This window comes from Chelonoidis abingdonii, chromosome 16 (genome assembly GCF_003597395.2).
Source record: "Chelonoidis abingdonii isolate Lonesome George chromosome 16, CheloAbing_2.0, whole genome shotgun sequence".
Lineage (NCBI taxonomy): Eukaryota > Metazoa > Chordata > Testudines > Testudinidae > Chelonoidis > Chelonoidis abingdonii.
In genome coordinates, this window is record NC_133784.1 from 22719652 (window position 1) to 22741772 (window position 22121).

Below are 22121 nucleotides of genomic sequence, written 5' to 3' on the forward strand. Positions count from 1 at the left end.
GAATTCTTTAGGTTTAAATATTTGAGGCAGATTATTTGTGGCCCAAATGCAGACCACAGCATGCATGATACCTTATGCTAAAGACCTGGATCTAGGGTAGGTGTGAGAAGACTTACAAATCTGGTAATTGCCAATATTTGGAGCAGGCTAGATGCTCTATTTGGTTACTACATGAAGTCAGTGGATACATTCTGACTTGTTTGTTTGCATGACAGGTAGCTTTGGTTCTTCGACGGCTACGGGAGCTACAGGGTAATGAAATGACCGTGAAACAGGAAAACAAGCGTCCCAGTCCTCGGAAGCTGCCTTCGGAACCTCTGTTGCCTCTGGATGAAGAGGCTGTGGATATGGACTATGGGGAGATGGCAGTAGATGGGGAACAAGAGGAAGTTGCTGGGGATATGGACATCTCTTTTCATCTTGATTCAAGCCACAAGACCAGCAGTCGAGTGAACTCTGCCACAAAACTTGAGGACATGGGACTAAGGAAAAGCAAATCAGGGAAACAGCATGAAAGAGACAGCTTCCGGAAGGCCAAACAAAAACTGGGCTTCTCTTCTTCAGAGCCAGAGCGGATGTTTGTTGAGTTATCCAACAGCAGCTGGTCAGAAATGTCCCCATGGGTAATTGGCACCAACTATACCCTTTACCCTTTGACTCCTGCCATAGAACAGAGACTAATTCTGCAGTACCTGACCCCCTTAGGAGAATACCAAGAGGTGAGCATATAGGGGAGGGGAGGAAGTGGACTGAGTTTTAATTGTTTTGATGAGACTTTTGTATGTTTTAGGCTTGGCAAGTTTTGCTTTTAATCAATAATTGTCAGTGAAAGTTGATTTCTGTTGACACACTGAAATAAACTAAAACAAATCAATTGGTGACACCAGGCAGAGGGTTTCCTGTGCTGCCTCAGCACCGGTGACACCTGATTTCGGGAGTCACAAGATACAGGGAGGGGTGCAGTCCTGGTAGTACAAAGTTGAGATCCCTGGCTAGGACTGCAAGGAGGAGGAAGATGAGCCCTTGGCCACAAGGGCGATCACCCCACTGCTGAATGGCTCCTGTGGCATGGAGGGTGCCCGCTGCAGTCCAGATGTCACAGTCCCCCTCTCTCACTCATGAGTTGGGAGTGAAGGGGATTTGTTTTGCCCTTCCAGAACCGCAGCCTTTGCCACACCCATAGAGACTGGGTGTCACTGGCCCTGTGGGCATGCAGGCTATCCTTTGCAGCTCAGTGGTCCCTGCTTAGCTCCCTCACTCCTGTGACAGTGGAGCTGCAGAGGGCAACCTGTATGGATTGTGGGACCAGTGACGTCTGATCCCTGCAGGCATAAGGTGCAAGGAAGGCTGTGGTGTCCTGGTTCAGAGGAGTGGAGACCCTTGGCCAGGACTGCAAGGAAATAGATGAGCCCCCGGCAGTTCCAGCCTGGGGCAGCCTCCATGCTTCTGGCTGGTGTGTGAGTGAGTGGAGCCAGTGACATCCGGTCCCTGCAGGCACAAGGTGTGGGGAAAACTGCAGTCCTAGCCTGGTAGAAGAGAGACACCTGGCCAGTACTGCAAGGAGGAGTCATCGGTGTCCCTGGCCATGGAGGATGCTACTCCACTTCTGAATGGCTTTATTCCTGGGCAGGTGCCATTCAACAGGGCGATGTCCACCCAAGCTGCTGGGGACTCACTGTCATCCTCATGGCCCTGGCCAGAGGTCTTTGCTGTACCCCGTTAGAACCCCAGCCTTCCACACGTCTGCAGGGATCCAGTGTCACCAGTCCTATGGCCATCAAGGGATCCCTCTTCAGCTCTGCTGACCTGGCCCCACTTGCTCACTCACCAGCGAAGAGTGTGGGAGCTGTCCCTGGGCAGGAACTGTTTAGCAGTAGGATGACCTCCCCCCAGCTGGAGGCTCATTGTCCTGCTCAGTCCTGCCTGTCTCTGCTCCAGCAGGCCTGGATGACTGCAGCCACACCTTCAGCCCTGGTGTCTTTGGCCCCTCGGTTGCACCGTTAGCCTCTGCAGCCCCACTGTCAGTGCTGCTAACATGAACTCCAACCCTATATGCCCCGCAACTGTAAAAATAAAAATAGTTAAAAATAGAAAAAAAAACAAAAACCCTTAAAAATAAAAATAATTATCAAAATTAAAACAAAAAAAAAATCAAATTCTGCCAACCCTATGTATGGTATTAGGGGGAAAGATCTGAGTGCCAGGATGTGTCTTGAATGTGGCATAGGTCGCAATTCACACTTTAGGAATCTATAATCTTCAGACTAATTGTTCATTTAAAATATGAGACCTAAATGGTTAAGGTGAAACAAAGTGGAAGTCCTGGGTAACAGTTATAGAGTAGGTCACTGGGAATCAGACTCCTGGATTCTGTTTCTTTTTCTTAGCTCCTAGTGATTTGTTGTGTGAGATGGGGCAAATATTGGAGGGAAATTGTATATGTTTCAAGATATCTGTAAAATTAAGATTAACACCCTACATTTGTAATGTGCTTTGAGAGGAAAGATGCCATGTATGTGTGAAGTGTTAAAGCAAGTGCCTTGTGTGACCGCTTCAGTAATCCTGGTTTGTGGAAGTTAGCTCTATTCGCGCTGCACAGAAAAGCTGAAAAATGGAGCTGTTCGCTTTGTTGTATGTCTGGACAGAAATAGGTCTGTCAAGAGGCTGTACCTTTACTTAGAAAATTTCCCTTGATTAACTTGATCTGAGATGTAACCCAGCAACACAAAATTGCCTTATGGCATACCTTATATGTGCGTATGCACCCTTTGCTTCTGAGAGAACCAAAGAATCTATGGGACTGTCATAATAATCCCCAAATATTGCTGCATGCTGGATGGCATGCAGTCTGTCAGCAATAATAAGATATAAAATTGAGTTAATACTTGCACATATAATTTTATATGAAGGGGTTTTGGCTTTGTTGCCCTGCTCTCCTGTTTTTTGTTGGGTAGTTGTCTTTGCACAGATGGAAAATGGAACCTATTGCCAGTGTGTTCCCTGTATGGACATGTCATATTTTTACAGAAGGAGTGGCTTGAGATTTCCATGTGGCCGCTGTCATGCACCTTGCTGCAGTCAGCAGATGTATTACAAGAGGTCTGTTAACCTTTATTGCTTCCTATGGATGGAGCTGGGTACCTTTGACCTCTCATCACAGGTATCCTCTAATAGGGGAAAAGTGGGGTTTGGGAAAAGAGTAAAAAATAAAACAGACCTTTTAAATGCTATGAAACATTGAACAAGTCTCTCAATTCTCACTGTTCTCAGCTGCTCCCTATCTTCATGCAACTTGGATCAAGAGAGCTGATGATGTTCTACATTGACCTGAAACGGACCAATGATGTGCTGCTCACCTTTGAAGCTCTAAAGGTAAATTACTCTCATAGTGCAAAGAAGTTGTGTGTTGAATTGTGGTATATTGAACCAGATATTTGTTCTGCAGGCTCAAAGGTTTCTGAAGTGAATGCTCTTCTCCTTCAGTAGATGTCACCTGTATGTTGTGCAGGCTGGCCTGGGATTGGAAATGGAATCAATTTGAATCAGATGCTTCCTCGCTCTGCAAGGACAAAGCAAACAACAAGTGGGAGAGACCACTTCCCATTTGTCATTTGAAATAAATGGGGAGTGATTTCTAGTGGCGAGAGCAAGTGAATAAATCTTGATTGCAGGTTGTAATCCTGGCATTACTGCTAACTGGCTGCGTAACCTTGAACAAATAACTGAAGTGCTGTTAGGTTAAGATTCGCTATGTGTAAAATGAGGATTCTTTCCAGCCTTTATAAAGTTCTTTGAGTGTTAATATTCACTTAACATCATTTCGTTTAAAGTTGCATTTTTCAGGAACATAACTACAACATTAAGCGAGGAGTTAATGTATAATAGAAAGGTGTTGATGTAAGTTAAATCTTACATTCTGCTGCCTATGATGGTGGGCAGAATAGGAACTAGGGAACCAAATTTCTCTGCTACTTCCCTATACAAGTAGCACGGCAGGATCTTTCTCAAGTGTTGCCGAGCACTGAGAGAAGTATGGGGAATCCCACAGTAACCTGATTTCTTTTCTTAGCATTTGGCATCGTTGCTGCTCCACAACAAGTTTGCTACGGAGTTTGTTGCTCATGGAGGAGTGCAGAAGCTGCTAGAGATTCCTCGTCCTTCCATGGCAGCTACAGGGGTCTCCATGTGCTTATATTATCTATCCTACAACCAGGATGCCATGGAGAGGGTAAGAGACATTCCCTTACTAGGGTTGTAGTGATTCACAGGGTATCAAGAAGCTCTGTATCATGGTTGGTTCAAACAATGGAATGACCACTTCAATGGTAGAGCTGAAGAGCCAGCTATTGTTTTGAGGCCATGGCCTGTATAGATTAGGAGTGAAGTGAAGGAATATGTACAGTACCCTGAGAGAGTGTTTGAGTATGTTTAAGCATGGGGGTGTATAACTCCTTCCAGGGGGTGTATCTGAGGGAATAGCAGAACATACACAGGAAAATTCGCCAACCCTGCTTCCTAATTTTGTAATCTGTGTTATGTAGAAGGTCATATGATCATATTGCTCCATTCTGGCCTTTCAAATCTATGAATTCGTGGCTACTGATTTACTGGTATTGCTTTTCCATGTAAAATCCAAGCTTGGGTGCCTGCTCTATTGCATGGTCCAGAGGGAGGCTCCAAAACAAGCAGTGAAACTTCATGAGGCCACCCACACTTCACTGTATAGTGCACCTGCAACAGTGGTTCACTGTTAATCTGGGAGGGCATATCTAATGGGATCCCACAGGGATTAGTCCTGGGTCTGGAACTAGTCAATATTTTAATGACTTGGATAACAGAGTGAAGCAAAAGTTTATAAAATTTGCTAATGACACCATGCTGTGAGGGGTTCCAAGCACTTTGGAGGATGGGATTAGAATTCAAAATGTGATAATTTGGAGAATTGTTCTGAAATCAACAAGAAGAAATTCAGTAAAGACAACTGCCAAATACTATGCTTAAGAAGAAAAAATCAAATACACGAGTACAAAATGGTTGTAGGCTATGTAGTACAGCTGAAAAGTATCTGAGGGTTATAGTGGATAACAAATTGAATACGAATCAGCAATGTGATACGGTTGCAAAAAAAGGCTAATATAATTCTGGGGTGTTTTAAAAAGAGTTTTGCATGTAAGATAATGGAGGTAATTGTCCCTCTGTGAGGCCTCAGCTGGATTACTTTGTTCGGTTCCAGGCACTGCACTTTAGGAAAGATGTAGATGAATTGGAGAGAATCCAGAGAAGAGCAGTAAAAATTATCAAAGGTTTAGAAACCCAGACCTGTGAGGAAAAGTTTTAGAAAAACTGGGGTTGTTTAATCTTGAGAAAAGAAGACTGGGGGAGGGGGAAGACCTAAAAGTCTTCAAATTTATTAAATGCTGTTATAAAGAGCACAGTGATCAACTGTTCTCCTTGACCCCTGAAGGTAGGACAGGGATTAATTAGCTTAATCTGCAGCAAGGGAGAGTTAGGTTAGATATAAGGGAAAACTTTGTAACTATAATGATATTAAGCTCCGGAATAGAGAGATTGTGAAATCTTCATCAACGGAGGTTTTTAAGAACAGGTTGGACGAACACTTGTTAGGGATGATTTGGGTTTTCTTGCTTCTGCCACAGCACAGTGGACTGGACTTGGGACCTCTTGTGTCCCTTACAGCCCTGCATTTCTCTGATTCTATGAAAGCATGGACAACAGCATCGCCTTTGTTATGTAGGAGGTCAGACCAGGTGATGATAATGATCCCTCCTGGGGTTCAGATCTATGAAGCTATGAATAGAGTAGCTGAGGAGAGTTATTTCCTTTCCTGAATTTTTGTCTTGTATCTGCCACTAGGAAGTTTGTCCTTGTCTCCTCTTGTCAGATTACGAGAATCTGCTAACAACTTCCCTCCATTGGTCTGTTTTTAAATTGCTTTCATAGAATATCATAGAATATCGGGGTTGGAAGGGACCTCAGGAGGTCATCTGAATAGTATGTTATAGAATGGCTGCTACAAATGTAGTTTTGTGCAATGACTGGCTGCTTCTTAAAATGAGACGGGCTGGATATAACTCTCTCAGAATACAGTAACTAGTTCTGAGTTGCCTGGAGAGGTCACTGCACGCTAACTGAAGCTGTTCACAATATAACTCCTGGAGCAAGGAGCCTTGCTTTTGTTTCTTCTATGATACTCTGTTCTGGTAGGTACCAAATTGGGGTACTGGAGCGCTGGTCTCAAAAGGGTGTATGGTTAAGAGACTTGACCATAGATCATATCTTTCATTTAACACTCTGATTGTGACTACAATCTCTGAGCCCCTTTAGACAGGTTTTGGTGGTACCCTGCATTTAGACCCACAGGTTTACCAGACTTTCAGAGTGACAGTAGGCTACATGTGGTTCCTGGCCATATCACCATAACATCTTACGCTCTCTTTTTCAACTAAGGACAGTAACAACTAATCTAGTAGTTAACATAAGAAACTGCACTTCTGCCTATTAAATTCCTTAGTGTCTGGCTGTTCCTGAGTGTCTGCTTATTTCTTTTCTGTGTGACGCCAACTCCAGTAAATAAGTAGTGTACAGATTTGTGGTTATCCTGCATGATGAGCCATTAACCTGGAGCTAAAGAAGGGTTTCTGCTAGTATAGCGTGGTGAACACCACTATCTCAAAGCGATGGCAGTTACCCAAAATCTCTGGATAATTGACAGCCAGCACATCACTATCATCTGACTTGCTAGCCAGTTACGCCAGCTGTTTGGCAGGAAGCAAAGGGGAGTGGTTCCAGAAAACACAGGGCAGGGGATGGAAAACTAGTTAGCTAGCTTGATCTAACTAGAGCACTTCTAGTTACTGGCACATAGGATCCTCTTGTCTTTGTACACCCCTGCTGCCCTAATAAGGAGAACTTGTTAGACAGGCTTTTCCAATGATCCAAACCTCACTTTTCTGAAGCTCCTGGTTTATATTCAGATGTAAACTCTGCAGGTCAAAGAACATTTCTGTTAGTCTAAGCTGCCTCTCCTGTGCTTGATAAATATAAATAATAATCTGAAACAAGGTCATATTGTCTGACCTTAGCAAGGCTAATGGGCTTTTGGATTTTTTTTAAAAAGTATGGTATATGACTAAAGATAACAGGTTAATAAAACAGCTTGTTAAAAATCACACTTCCTATCCAGAGAGGTGGGACCATAGTGCAGTCAGCCACTGTGGGCTAAATGAGGCAAAGTCTTTTGAGCCACGAACGTTTTCGAGTTTTGTCCTTTGGTCTGAGATTCAGAGGTTGTGCTCATTGCTGCTCAGGATAAAAGCAGCTGTATTAGTAATTACTTCACTTCTTATGTAGCCAGTGGTAACTGTCTGAGTGTAACCACTCACTCAGTGTCTCGGTCCCCAGGATGAGAGGGTTGTCATTGCACCTTTTGCTTTGTAGGTGTGCATGCATCCCCATAACGTGCTGTCGGATGTTGTGAACTACACCCTGTGGTTGATGGAGTGCTCCCACGCCTCGGGCTGCTGCCATGCTACCATGTTCTTCTCCATTTGCTTCTCCTTCCGTGCTGTCCTGGAGCTCTTCGACAGGCATGATGGCCTCCGTCGCCTAGTGAACTTGGTAACGATTACAGTCTCCTTTTATGTTCCAAGACATTGCTTTAGTGTCAAGTTTTAGAGCTCTTACCTTTATAGCTGTAAAGAGCTCCATTTTCTCCAACCCTCCCTCCTGTTGGAATGGATGGAGGTGGGAAGTGGGGATTCTGTGTGATGGATATGAGTAGCCTGCCTCCCCATTTTGGGGTCATTTTTACTCTCTTCTCACTCTCAAAGTTCATATGATTATCAGGGTCGGCTCTAGGTATTTGCTGCCCCAGGCAAAAAAAAAAACCCAAAAAACACCTCAGCACAACTGCCGAAGCACAAAAAAAAAAAAAAAACCTCCCGGAATGCTGCCCCTGGAATTGTGCTGCCCCAAGCACACGCTTGGTTTGCTGGTGCCTAGAGCCGGTATTGATGATTATTGTCTTCAAGGCTAGGACTGGGTGACACTTCCCAAACAGCCTGTTAGTGCTCCTCCTTGGTTGGGCAATGGTCTATTAAATTCTAACTTTGGCTTAGTTCTCAGACCTTTCACCTCATGAGTGATACCATTCCACCAACATGTATTCTAATCCTCATGTGATTGCTGTAGAAACATCTTCTCCAGATCTGCCCTGATGTGGCTATTGGATTTGCCTTTGGTTTTATGCGTAACGGGGGAGAGGGAGCTACTCTTCCTGGAGAATATTGCTATTCACCCAGTCATATCTCTGTAAAAAGAGGCTTCCATTTAATAGCTGAAAGAGAACACAAATCTTCAGTTTGAGCTGTGATATTTGATATCCATCCTGATAGTGAGGTTAGCTCTGTAGGGTAGGTTTTCGTACATATGCATTTGGCAGTTGTAGGCATCTTACTCCTGAAGAATGAGCCTAGTGAAAAGATGCTTCCCCTTTCTTGACTTGCTTTGTATAGATCAGCACCTTGGAGATCTTAAACCTGGAAGACCAGGGAGCCCTCCTGAGTGACGACGAGATCTTTGCTAGTCGCCAAACTGGGAAGCACACCTGCATGGCCCTGCGCAGGTACTTTGAAGCTCATCTTGCCATCAAACTTGAACAGGTGAAGCAGTCGCTCCAGCGCACTGAAGGTGGCATTCTGGTCCATCCGCAACCACCATATAAGGTGAGCAGTCTGTGTGTGACGTTTTCACATTGTCACAGATATGGAAATGAAATAATGTCTTCTGAAGTCGGTGGAATCCATGCAGGACACACAACAGACTGTATTTTTTTGGGTTTTTTTCCCCAGTGATCTGATAGAAAATAGAAAAATGGCTGTAGCAAAGTTTCAGGGGCTATTTGGCTTTCATTTAATTGGGAGCTGCTACTTCTTTCCCATCAAAGAGTTAAGCTAAGAATGTCTAATCAGAACTTTGTCATCACATACCTACTTCCTTCTCATGTTTTTCACCTCTGAAAGGGCAAGATCAAGAAAGTTTTTAAAGGTACTGAAGAGAATTTGGGTCACGTTGTGAGATTCTGCTCTGGCAACAGAGGGAACAATCCTCTCTGTGCCCAGGGAGGACAATAGTCTTTAGAAATAAGTTAAGAAATCCTTGTGTTACCTTTAGTTCCTATTTTTTCCACATGATCTTAAATTGTAAAATCCATTAACCATTCGTCCTGAGGGAGCAAATTCAATACATTCATGGTTTCTGTTCTGGTCTTTTGCTGGGTTTTTAGATGCAAACCGAAAGACAACTTCCACTTCTGTGGAGTGACAAAAATTACACTTCGTTTCGTTCAGAAAAACAAAGGAATTAAAAATGCAGGAATCGTATGTTAGTCACTTTTCTTTTATGTTGTAAAAACATGTTTATTGAAATGTACGAAAGATGAAGTGATGAGGGTTGAGAAAAAAGCCTATTCAGTTTTTTCTTTTTTAAATGGTTTTTATGGTTGGAATTTAGGGACTGTAGCTCCGTTTTACTGCAGCTTTCTGAGAGTTTGAATCATACTAGTGTAAAATTCTTACTGAACTCTTTCTAAATTGTGTAGTAGTTAGTGTATATTAGCCCCATGAGGCCAGAACTTTATTTTGATACAACCTCTTTCTTAGCTTTTCTCAAACTCATTTGTCATTTCTAGGTCTAGTGGGAAACTTGAAAGATATTGTTTTAGTCATTTCTCTAGCATCTATTGTAGTGGCAGCTACACTGGATAGTATAGTAAGGGAATAAAGTGCAAAACAACAGCAAGTTAACTATGAATGAAATTGTATTTATTTTAGCTGCGTGGTATCTTAATGGCCACTAGACTTGAATGTTAATGCAACTTCCAAGGAGAGTGATTTCCTAAGAATATAGAGTATAATCTCTACTAAGCATGTAACCTTTGTGATAGCTCTTTAATTCACCCTGCCTCCTCCCTACAGGCCTGTTCCTACACTCATGAGCAGATTGTGGAGATGATGGAGTTTCTAATAGAGTATGGTCCAGCACAGCTCTACTGGGAGCCAGCAGAAGTCTTTCTCAAATTGTCTTGTGTGCAACTCATGCTCCAGCTTATCTCTATAGCATGCAACTGGAAGACATACTATGCCAGGTGAGACAGTAGATACTATACTATACTGCTGCATTTCCCAAACTGTAGGGTGCAACTCTGTAGTTGGGCATTGAATACTTTAAATAAGAAAATTTTCCATTTTTACATTAAACAGAGCCCCAACATCTAATTAAGGACACACATACACAGTGTACACAGTGTCTCATGATCTGCAGGGAGCCTCTGCTATAGTCATGTAGTTAGTGTGTATGAAAGAAGGAGTATCATTGACAGTTGAACCACAGTGGAAACATGATGATGTGAATGCCATAAGGGCTCTACAGAGCCAGAATGCTCTAGTTTTCAAGAATCACTGGTAAAACAGAAGCTGAGTAGATATTAATCACAGTCTTAATCCACTGCATTTCCCATCCACCCTTAACTTTGCTTACTTTTCATTGTGCTTGCTTAGTAGCAGAAAGCAATAACCACAGCATTGTTGGAGACTAGAAAACATAATCTTTCATAGTGCAGAGAGAAGGGAAAAACCAACTATTTAGGCTGCCCTACAGAGGGCAGATATCCATTAGCTGGGCCAAGAAGGGATACTTCTCATCTCTCTGTGTTGACTTCGCTGAATTTGGCCAAGTGTTTTGAAATATAAGCCTGTATAGAGGTTTTGAATATCTGGCCAGTCAAAAAGTGGGTGTTGGAAGCTGCTGATTTGCTATATTATGCTTAGACTGGTGACCTTAGAGGAAATTCTGTAGTGAGCAAACTCTAGAGTTGCATAGAACTAACCTAAGAGATGTCACTCCTAAAGGCCTCTCTGCTGTTTTTGACAATAGGCTCTCTACAGCGGCATGTTGCCAGAGCATGCATCCTGAGACATCTCATCCCCCAGACCTCATCGTACATTGCAGTATCCAACCTGTAGCCAAAGAGAGAAGAATCTGCAGGGAGTCCTGTTGTAGTGTTATAAATGTTCTATCCTAGTATTTGTAATTTTTTTCTTTCACTGTACTCTTTCAGGAATGACACAGTACGCTATGCTTTGGATGTTCTGGCTATCCTTACTGTGGTTCCTAAAATCCAGTTGCAGCTGGCAGAGCCTGTAGACGTGTTGGATGAAGCGGGATCTACTGTATCTACTGTGGGTAAGCTGAGCTTGGGCTTAAGGGTTTAAGTACTTTAACAATCATAGAATATTAGGGTTGGAAGAGACCTCAGAAGGTCATCTAGTCCAGCCCCCTGTTCAAAGCATGTGTTTAGTTAAATGGTATTTAAGTGACTTGTTTCATGCCCCCCACAGTAAGATAGAGGGCTACAGCACTTTGTTCATGGTCACAGCCTATGATGCAGATAGAGGAGTTTGTGATATAGTACTTAAATTGTAAACTACTGGAGGGCACAGCCTTTGTCTCCTCCTTGTTCTGAAGAACCTAGAGCACACTGTCAGTGCTCAACAAATAATACTGGCAAATCCACATTTCCATGGGAGAGTGAGGGTCGCTCAGATTCCTGGACTCTTCAAGCGTCCTCATGGGATATGTCACTGGGAGTAGGTTGGAGGAGAGTACTGACTGTTAAATAATTAAACAGCTGATGAGTGTGCCTCTTTTTGATTCAGTCTCTTGGGTCAGTCATGTCACACACTCACAGCTTGCAAATGAATCAACTCTGGCTGATAGCTGGGCTCTAAATGTTAGGAAGAAGGGGCCTGGCATGTTATAGAAGTCGATGTGGGGGAGGAAAGGAGACTTGGTGTAGCTGTGAGAGAGAACCTCTCATGTGTGAGCACTTTCTCTGGGCAGCACATTGGTCCTTCCTGGAATGAAGGTTGGATTTGATGAACAATTAAAGTTATAGATGCTTTTTGACCAAAAAGCAATCAGTTCCAGCCTTTTTTCTTTGAGTCACTCTGGAGGGTGTGATGTATATTGTCCTTTTTTCATAAAAAGTTACCCTCTCCTCCACTTTTGCTTTGTTACCTACATAATAGATAGCTCCTTTCTGTGATGTCAATCCCCATGGCCTAGCTGCAGTCTGGTGAGGTGCCTCCCCTTTTGTGAGAGACCATATTTGACCCACCACTAATTATTGCTGTGGTGTGATTCACAGAGCATATCAGTGGGTGGTACTAGTGGAGGGGATTATCTAGCCTGGGAAGATAGAGGAACAGCTGTGGTGGTCAGAGAGAATGAGGGGACTGCAGAGGGCACCAGATGGAGAACAGCAATGTCTCATACTCTGATTTGTAGAACAGTGTGTGATGCTTAAGTAGGCTAGTATGGTAACAGAAGTATTTCTCTCGTTAGGTATCAGCATCATCCTGGGAGTTGCTGAGGGTGAATTCTTCATCCATGATGCAGAGATCCAGAAGTCAGCCCTTCAGATCATCATCAACTGTGTGTGTGGCCCAGATAATCGGATCTCCAGTATCGGCAAATTCATCTCGGGAACACCCCGACGAAAGCTCCCCCAGGCACCCAAAAGCAGTGAGCACACACTGGCCAAGATGTGGAATGTGGTACAGTCTAACAATGGTATCAAAGTGCTGCTGTCATTGCTGTCTATAAAAATGCCAATTACGGATGCAGATCAGATCCGAGCGTTAGCCTGCAAGGCCTTGGTGGGGCTGTCTCGTAGCACTACTGTCCGTCAGATCATCAGCAAGCTTCCCCTCTTCAGCAGCTGTCAGATCCAGCAACTGATGAAGGAGCCTGTGCTCCAGGACAAGCGCAGTGACCATGTCAAGTTCTGCAAGTATGCTGCTGAACTGATAGAGCGTGTCTCAGGGAAGCCATTGCTGATTGGCACAGATGTCTCCTTGGCTCGGTTGCAGAAAGCGGATGTGGTGGCCCAGTCAAGGATCTCGTTTCCTGAAAAGGAGCTGCTGCTTTTGATTCGGAACCATCTCATCTCTAAGGGGCTAGGAGAAACTGCTACTGTCCTCACTAAAGAGGCAGATCTACCCATGACTGCGGCATCTCACTCCTCTGCCTTCACCCCTGTTGCAGCTGCTGCCTCCCCTGTGGCTCTGCCTCGCACACCTCGTATAGCTAATGGTATCTCGGCCCGACTGAGTAGCCATGCTTCTGTAGGTTCTACTGCCACCTCTGTCCATGCTCAGCCAAGGCCTTCTGTATCCCAGGGTCCACTTGCCCTTCCAGGTCCTTCTTATGCCAGCAGTTCCCCCTTGATTGGCAGGATTAGCTTCATCAGAGAGAGGCCACCACCCTGCAATGGCAGGAAAATCAGAGTGCTGAGACAAAAATCGGATCACGGTGCCTACAGCCAGAGCCCAGCCATCAAAAAGCAGCTGGACAGACACCTCCCTTCCCCACCCACGCTGGACAGTATAATTACAGAGTACCTTAGGGAGCAGCATGCCCGCTGCAAGAACCCAGTTGCCACCTGTCCCCCTTTCTCTCTCTTTACTCCCCACCAGTGCCCTGAGCCAAAACAGAGGCGCCAGGCGCCAACTAACTTTACCTCGCGGCTGACCCGTAGGGCGGCCTTTCCGAAGTATGGAGGGGTGGACGGTGGATGCTTTGATAGACACCTTATATTCAGCAGGTAAGGAAGAAAGGAATGTTTCTCAAATCCTCTTGGGGTGGTATCTGTGCCAAAAGGTCTTACCTGCTACAAAGGTGGATGCAGGTCCCAGAATCCTCATTCCTTGGACAGATAAAAACATTTCTCTTCTATGGTGACAGTTGGGAGAACTTTTCAAATCCAATTTGAAAAGCTATTCTGTTTCTCTTTGATATTTATTAGCACGTAATATAGCCCCTTCAAGCTTCAGAGTATTGTAAAGACACTAATGAAGCCTCATGACCCCACCCTGGGAGGTAAGTATTGTAATCCCCACAGGTGAGGCAATTGAGGCAGAAAGGCTGAGCTACTGAAGGTATGAGTTTATCGGTCAGATCCAGGGCTTTTGGCAGATTAATGAATACAGGATCTCTATTTTGTTCTTGCAGCCTACCCACATCCCCTCTTCCTCACAGCCACCAGTAGTGCTGTCCTACCTACACAGAAGTCTGTGACTTCTTCAGATGTGGAATAAATGGGAAGATCTGATAAGCCTGTAAAATGATCATATGTTGATGCAAATGTTTTTTGGTGGTGGTAAAACCACACTACCACCTTCAAAAATTTATGATCCTGCCACACCTGATGTACCCTCTCTTCTTGTTTTGCTTGTTCTGTGCTTCTTTCATGAGGTCTTAGCCACCTGGCCAGGTTTTCCTATGTGACCATGCCACAGATTTTCCACCAGTCCAACTTGGAAGGTATTGAATCCAGATTTTACATCTGATAGGATGTTATGACTCAAGGATTTCATCTTTCAGGACACAAATCCCGAGATGTTACAAGCCACAGTGTCAGCTGTTTTCTTCCTACTCTGCTGGTGTCATTCTCTCTAATCTTCCCCTAAAAAGAAAGCTAAAGTCATAATTGAAGCTACCTGAGCTTTCAAGCACAGGTTTTAAAATCATCCTACCCTTGTTCATTGTTGCTTTTCTTTCCTCCCTTTTGGGTCACTTTTCTACATTCTTTCCTTCACCAGGTTTCGTCCAATTTCTGTGTTCCGGGAAGCAAATGAGGATGAAAGTGGCTTTACCTGCTGTGCATTCTCTGCACGGGAGCGATTCCTAATGCTGGGCACTTGCACTGGGCAGCTGAAGCTCTACAATGTTTTCAGTGGGCAGGAGGAGGCCAGTTACAACTGCCATAACTCTGCCATCACACACCTTGAGCCATCCAGGGTAAGGCGTCAAAGACCTCATCTGAACACTGAGTTCCTGTGGTTTAAACCTTGTCCTGTTTTTGCTCTATATGGATTACATGGACCCAAAGCACATCTACTGGCTAGCATGCAGCATAGCCTACAAAAATACTAGCAGAATAACAGTGGAACAGTTTTTGTTCTCCTCCCTTAGAATTGTATAAATCCTTCCTTTTACCTAACAGATAGCACAGGAGGGATGCAGTAGTGTTGTGTCTGCATAGATAACCTGTGTTTGTTAAGCTGACAAAGAGGGCTATTGAAGTGACTTGGTATATGTATAGGAGAAACACAAGATGCTGTAACAAAGAACTCTCCTTTAGAAATCTGATGTGCAAGGATCTAGAAAGAAGTTTAAAAAAAAAAAAAAAGTAAGTAGAGTTCTCTTCACTCACAGGGCATTGGAGCTTAGGCAAGGATTACCCCCTTCTCATCTCATACATCATAATGTATAGCTCCTTTAGATGGCCATAATATTTTTGAGGAATATTGTGTAGTGGTATAATTTACCACCTGATCACCTTTCCTGAGTAGTGCAGTGAGAAAGGGTCCTTTTGAGCACTCCTAAACCCCTATTGTACATAATGAGAAAATACACTTGTGTACCAATAACTCCACTTTGTATTGATCTGCTGTTTTCTCACACCACTGGACTACAGGATGGATCTTTACTGCTAACATCTGCTACGTGGAGCCAACCATTGTCTGCGCTGTGGGGGATGAAATCTGTCTTTGACATGAAGTAGGTACTCTTTGATAGTCTGAAATGCACAAAACTGAAGAACCTTTAAATGTACCCAAAACCCCCTGGAATGGCAAACTGCAAAAATGTATTCAAGTACATGGCAGTTGAGAGCTGCTATATGCTAGGAAACCTATTCCAACTAGGGCTGTCAAACAATTAAAAAAATTAATTGTGATTAATCATAAAATTTAAAAAAATCATGATTAATCGCAGTTTTAATCACACTGTTGATAATACAATACCATTTATTTAAATATTTTGGATGTTTTCTGTATTTGCAAATATATTGATTTCAATAACAACACAGAATAGAAAGTATACAGTGCTCATTTTATATTTCTACACCGCTACCTCGATATAACACCGAATTTGAATATAACACGGTTAAGCAGTGCTCCGGGGGGGGGGCGGGGGGAGGCTGCGCACTCCGGTAGATCAAAGCAAGTTCAATATAACACAGTTTCACCTATAACGCGGTAAGATTTTTTGGCTCCCAAGGACAGTGTTATATCGAGGTAGAGGTGTATTACAAATGTTTGTACTGTAAAAAAGATAAAAGAAATAGTATTTTTCAGTTCACCTCATACAAGTACTGTAGTGCAATCTCTTTATTGTGAAAGTGCAACTTACAAATGTAGAATTTTTTTACATAAATGCACTCAAAAACAAAACAATGTAAAACTTTAGAACCTACAAGTCCACTCAGTCCTACTTCTTGTTCAGCCAATCACTAAGACAAACAAGTTTGTTCCTTTGTGTTTTGTCAAATCTGCAGTTCGAGTGTTCTTAAATCAAAGAACATGTGCTGGGTTGTCACCTGAGACTGCCATAACACGAAATATATGGTAGACTGTGGGTAAAACCACAGAGCAGGAGACATACAATTCTGCCCCAAAGAGTTCCATCACAAATGTAATTTAGTGCATTATTTTTTTAATGAGCGTCATCAAAATGGAAGTGTGTCCTCTGAAATGGTGGCTGAAGCATGAAGGGGCATATGAATGTTTAGCATATCTAGCACGTAAATACCTTGCAACACCAGCTACAAAAGTGCTATGCAAACACCTGTTCTCACTTTCAGGTGACCTTGTAAATAAGAAGCAGGCAGCATTATCTCTCGTAAATGTACTGTTCTTTTGTTTATCCTTTTTACAGTGCAAATATTTGTAATAAAATAAAGTGAGCACAGTATACTTTGTATTCTGTGTTGTAATTTCAATATATTTTGAAAATGTTGAAAAAATCTAAAAATAAGAAATTTAAATTGGTATGCTATTATTGTTAAACAGCACAATTAAAACTGTGATAAATTGCCATTAATTTTTTAATAGAATTAATTTGTATTGAGTTAATCGCTTGAGTTAACTGCAATTAATTGACAGCTCTAATTCCTACAAAGGTGTGAGTTTGGGGCAATGGGGGAAAACCCCACCAGACTCCATATACTGTGAGATGTTAACAACTTTTTTTATAAAAAGAGAAAATACTTAGAGCACGATATGTACATTACACTAAATCTGGCTCTCTTAAGAGAGCATTTTGTACTCAAAGGCCAAAGTAAGGAATATTTCAGCTCCTGGTTTCTTAGTAGAGTCATTGATGTGCATCCTGAAAGCAAGCTTCTGAATACTGCTTCAGTTTTAGAGATAAGGGAAAAGGAATCTTACCTATCCCGAGATTTTGTGGAAGACAGATCATAGAATACTGACTACTTTAAAATAATCAAACAGAATCAGAACAATTAAGTTATCAGGAAACCAGTTAAATGAAATAACTTCAAAGGGAAAAAATGGGTAGTGTTATTGTGTAAAAGGAAAGTGCAACATAACTATGACCAGAGCATTCAAATTTTTAGTGTTTGAATAAAAAAGTCTGGCTCTGTTCCTATGTTGCTGTGTCTTCATCACTTCATTGGATGCAGATAGCCTTACTGTTCTATTTGCCTGAAGGATATTTACTTGAGACAGATGAGTAAAATAGTGATTTTGATAAAAAGCAAATAAGTAGCATTTTTTTTGTTTTTTGCTTCATTGGTAAATTATCAGGACAATATTTTAAGGCTGGCTACTGAAAAAGTGTAGCACAGTAATTTGCATGGTAAATTTTGCAGTGCAGATGGATACTGCAAACATGGCAAAGTTAAATTCATTTCAATATTAACCATTCTTTAGTCCCTTTAGAAAACAGAAGGGAGAGATTTCCGTCTCTCAAAGGTTTAACCTTTGCCCACTAGATTATGAGGAATAGCATTAACTTTTTAATGTGACCATGTTTAAATTAACTGGAAGACATGTTATGTCAGGAAATTTTATGTGCTCAAATCTATGCATGTGCGAATTTTACAGTTCCCCCTAGCCTTCTTTAGCAAATCTAATGTCACCTCTTGTCTTCTTGAGCAGCTGCAGTTAATGCTCTGAGGTGACTTTTGATCACAAGTTGCCTTGCTGGTGTGTTTCACAGCTGTACTGTTTGTGACTGTGGATAGGAAATACTCTTCTGACAAATGGACAACTCCCAGCTGGTGTGCGCATTTTAGCATGGCCATTTGCTGTGGTCAGTGGAACAGAGAATGCTCTTTTAGGTTTTATTTCTTGTATGTTAAAAATTGTAACCTCTGCCAGAAGTATTTCCACGTGAGTCTGATTCAGAATAGACAGTCTGAATCTGCTGCTCGTTGACCTCATCACTGATTGTTTTTGTGCAGGCATTCCTTCCCAGATGATCACTATGTGGAGTTCAGCAAGCACTCTCAGGATAGGGTCATTGGCACAAAAGGGGACATTGCCCATGTAAGTAGCGGTGGAAATTGATTCCTTGAAGCCATGACAAGGTTATTGCCCTGTTCGTACCATCTGTTAACTGATATGGGTACTGTGGAACTGTATGTAACTGGCAAACTAAAAGGCTTTACAGGAACAGCTTCAAAAGTGTAGATTAGCTTATTCACTGCATTTAAAAGCATTCGGATAACCTGAATATTGAGTTAGGCTGTAAAGCTGAATGGTATGCCACCTGCCTTTTAGACATACGGTGTCTCTAATTGTATTGGGCATATCTAGTATCTGGCCTGATGAGCCATTCATTTGAGAGATGTTCTCCAGGGAATTGTACTGGAACACATACAGTTGTGAAGAAGTTGTGGCAGCTTGTTATAAATGAAAGGTTTTGCCATGAAGAGTACTTAACCAGCAGTTGACGGAGATGGGATATTGGAAGTTTTCCTGCAGGAATGCATAGAATGAGCTTATTTTACAGTGCCAGATAAATTGGTTTAAATTATCTCTGTGTATTCTGCATAATACTCTTTGAGCATTTTGCACATATCAGGCCATGAAAATCCTGCAATCTGAGGGGTTCCTCTCCTCTTTTGAAGGTCCCAGTGCTAGACAGAATTCATTACAGGGATTATCTCACCTGAAGAAACGTTGATAAAAAATGTCACAAAGCCTACTTATTCAAATTGTTCATCATTTTCCTTGCCACTCTTGCTAATTTTCATGTGCACTTTTGTTTAAACAAATCAGTTATTCATCCTTGTAGAGCTCTTCCAGTGTTTTGGCACGCCAGGGAAATCAAATCTGAGTTTGCAATATGATCATCTGGCAACAAACTGATATCCAAAAAACACAGTCTTATGGCTTCATTGCAGGGTCAGAAGGAAACTAGGCTGTGAGAAATACCTCTGAGAAAATAGTCACAGGCACAAAAAGTATGAAAGTTTTGTCTTTGGTTGTGAAAATCCTCTCAGGGAAATAAGGGCACAGTTTAGCGAGACCATGTAGTGTAATTTGCCGGTAACTTGAACTCCTTCTCTCCTATATTTCAGGGTTTTTTTCACTGTGTGCTAATGGACTCTTTCTTTGCTTGTAGCCTGTAAATATCACCTCCTTTAAAATTAGTTTAAATATTTCTGGAGCAGACTGGCTAAATGCTGCCTTCGTCTAAAACTTTGCAAACTATTTTTCAAAACTGGGTTAGTTTTCTACTCCCAACCTCAAGCTTGTTAAACATGTTAGAGAGCCCCAGATGAGCTAAGCATTGCCCAAATATATGGGGAAACACAGATTCTGGCCTGGAGAACTCTGTCTGAACTTTTGATGCTTGGAATGGAGAGTCTGACATTGGCAAGCTTTCATTTGTGATGCATAAGGAAAGCTAGGGTGAGAGGGATCACCAAAAACTTTCTGGAAGGGATGGTACATAGTGTTCTTGGGCACTGATAAAACTACAAATCTTAACTAATCTTTCTCTTTCTTTTTAATCTAAAAGATCTATGATATTCAGACTGGCAACAAGCTATTGACTCTGTTTAACCCAGATCTTGCTAACAACTACAAGAAGAACTGCGCCACCTTTAACCCCACAGATGACCTTGTCCTAAATGATGGGGTGCTCTGGGATGTCCGCTCTGCACAGGCCATCCACAAGTTTGACAAATTCAACATGACGATCAGTGGAGTTTTTCATCCTAATGGGCTAGAGGTCATAGTCAATACAGAGATTGTATCCTTTTACTTCAGTTGTAACACTAATGCACTGGAAACATAAAAACCTTGGACTGACAAACAGGTGGTCTGATTGCAGCAGCCTGTATAACTGTCCGGCTGCATCATAGGATAAGCAGAAATAGAATTTCACAGGCTGTGGTAGTAACCGAAGCTTTAATACATAAGTTAAATAGAGTGAACATAGGAATTATGCAGGTTAGATCAATAGACCATCTAAACCAGGTGTTCTCAATTTTTTTTTGGATGAGGATCCATTTACAAATGTTTAGGGCCTGTCGCAACCCAGTAAGTAGTCTGGGGGTGGAGGCTCTGGGATGGTTTTGGTTGGATCCTGCCCTTTTGGAGCCTTGGGTCATGCCCAGCACTCACCCACAGTGGCTGCTTCTGCATGTCTTGTGTTATGGGTCTGGCTGGGCTTAGCTCTCTGCTCTGGATGTTGCAACCTCCAGGGCTGCAATGCTGCTCATGTTTGGCCCCTCGCCCCCTCCCCCGACTTGACCAAATTTGTGTGAGTGGAGTTGTGACCTGGCTCGTGGGGTTGCAGTGCCATTCACTCAAATGGCCTACCTGGACTCCTTGTCGTCATGACAGCTGGGTTAAACCTGCATGGCACTGGAACCCCAGAGGCTGCAGTACCTGGAACAGGGAAACGAGCCCAGCCCATTCCATGGGACAGGAGTCACAGGAGCTGCCACTCCACCTTTTGAAACATTCTGACAACCCAATTTTGGTTGAAAAACCCCGATCTGAAGCACCAGGCACTGGGTTAAGAAGATGATGTACCCTCTCTCTCGCCCCCCATCCCCCTCCCTCCGCAGTGGACACTTCTGGGCTAGCCTATCCATAGGTGAAACTTTTAGCTTTGAGGATATTACTTACCTTTGGATAACTGGACATTTGGATAAAGGTAAATGATGATTTTAGCTGCAGTTTCACACTGAAATTTCTTTCAGTCACTTACCACAGTGACAGTCTACATGGGGAGTCAAAGTTCTGTACCCAGCTAAAGTGGGGGTAATGTTCGACACTTTGGCCTGGTCTACACTACGAGTTTATCTCAAATTTAGCAGCATTAAATCGAATTAGCCCTGCACCCGTCCACACAACAAAGCCCTTTACTTCAATATAAAGGGGTCTTAAAATCGATTTCTGTACTCCTCCCTGACGAGGGGAGTAGCACTGAAATTGACATTGCCATTTCGCATTAGGGTTAGTGTGGCCGCAATTTGATGGTATTGACCTCTGGGAGCTATCCCACAGTGCACCATTGTGACCGCTATGGACAGCAATCTGAACTCGGATGCACTGGCCAGGTAGACAGGAAAAGCCATGCAAACTTTTGAATTTTATTTCCTGTTTGTCTGACGTAGAGCACTGATCAGCACAGGTAACCATGCAGTCCCAGAATCAAAAAAGAGCTCCAGCATGGACCATATGGGAGATACTGAATGTGTTCCTCTGTATGGGGAGATGAATCTGTTCGATCTGAACTCCGTTCCAAAAGACAAAATGCTAAAACATTTGAAAAAATCTCCAAGGCCATGATGGACAGAAACCACTACAGGGACTCAATACAGTGCTGCATGAAACTTAAGGAGCTGAGACCAGCATACCAGAAAGCCAAAGAATCAAATGGACACTCACGGAGGGCCGACTTATGACTGTAGCTATCCCATAGTTCCCGCACTCTCCAAAAACCATTTGAATTCTGGGCTGAGCTCCCAAAGCTTGAAGGGTCAAAAACATTGTCGCGGGTGGTTCAGGGTATTTGTTGTTAGCCGCACGGTGGGGCCGTGAAAGCAAAGGGAAAAAAATCATTTCTCTCCTTTTTTCAATGTTACCATATGTCTACTGGATGCTGCTGGCAGACATGATGCTGCAGCGCTACACAGCAGCATCCCCTTGCCTTGCCTTGCCTTGCCTTGCCTTGCGGACGGCAGACGGTACAGTATGACTGGTATCCGTNAG

At 42.9% G+C, this 22121-nt stretch overlaps 1 protein-coding gene across 4 annotated transcripts in view; it reads left to right on the plus strand.

The window, feature by feature from the left end:
• Positions 1–22121, plus strand: part of DCAF1 (DDB1 and CUL4 associated factor 1) — a 116455-nt gene that overhangs the window by 44684 nt on the left and 49650 nt on the right. For 3 of the 4 annotated variants that reach the window (XM_075073038.1, XM_075073035.1, XM_075073036.1), the window contains 12 exons: positions 216–719; positions 3271–3372; positions 4070–4228; positions 7459–7638; positions 8535–8744; positions 9996–10165; positions 11138–11262; positions 12424–13684; positions 14682–14880; positions 15560–15642; positions 18350–18434; positions 19915–20148. In XM_075073038.1, coding sequence (XP_074929139.1) covers positions 216–719; positions 3271–3372; positions 4070–4228; positions 7459–7638; positions 8535–8744; positions 9996–10165; positions 11138–11262; positions 12424–13684; positions 14682–14880; positions 15560–15642; positions 18350–18434; positions 19915–20148 — 3312 coding nt within the window. Of the gene's footprint in view, positions 1–215; positions 720–3027; positions 3161–3270; positions 3373–4069; positions 4229–7458; positions 7639–8534; positions 8745–9995; positions 10166–11137; positions 11263–12423; positions 13685–14681; positions 14881–15559; positions 15643–18349; positions 18435–19914; positions 20149–22121 lie in introns of those variants that run through there. The other variant, XM_075073037.1, reaches the window with a different exon arrangement.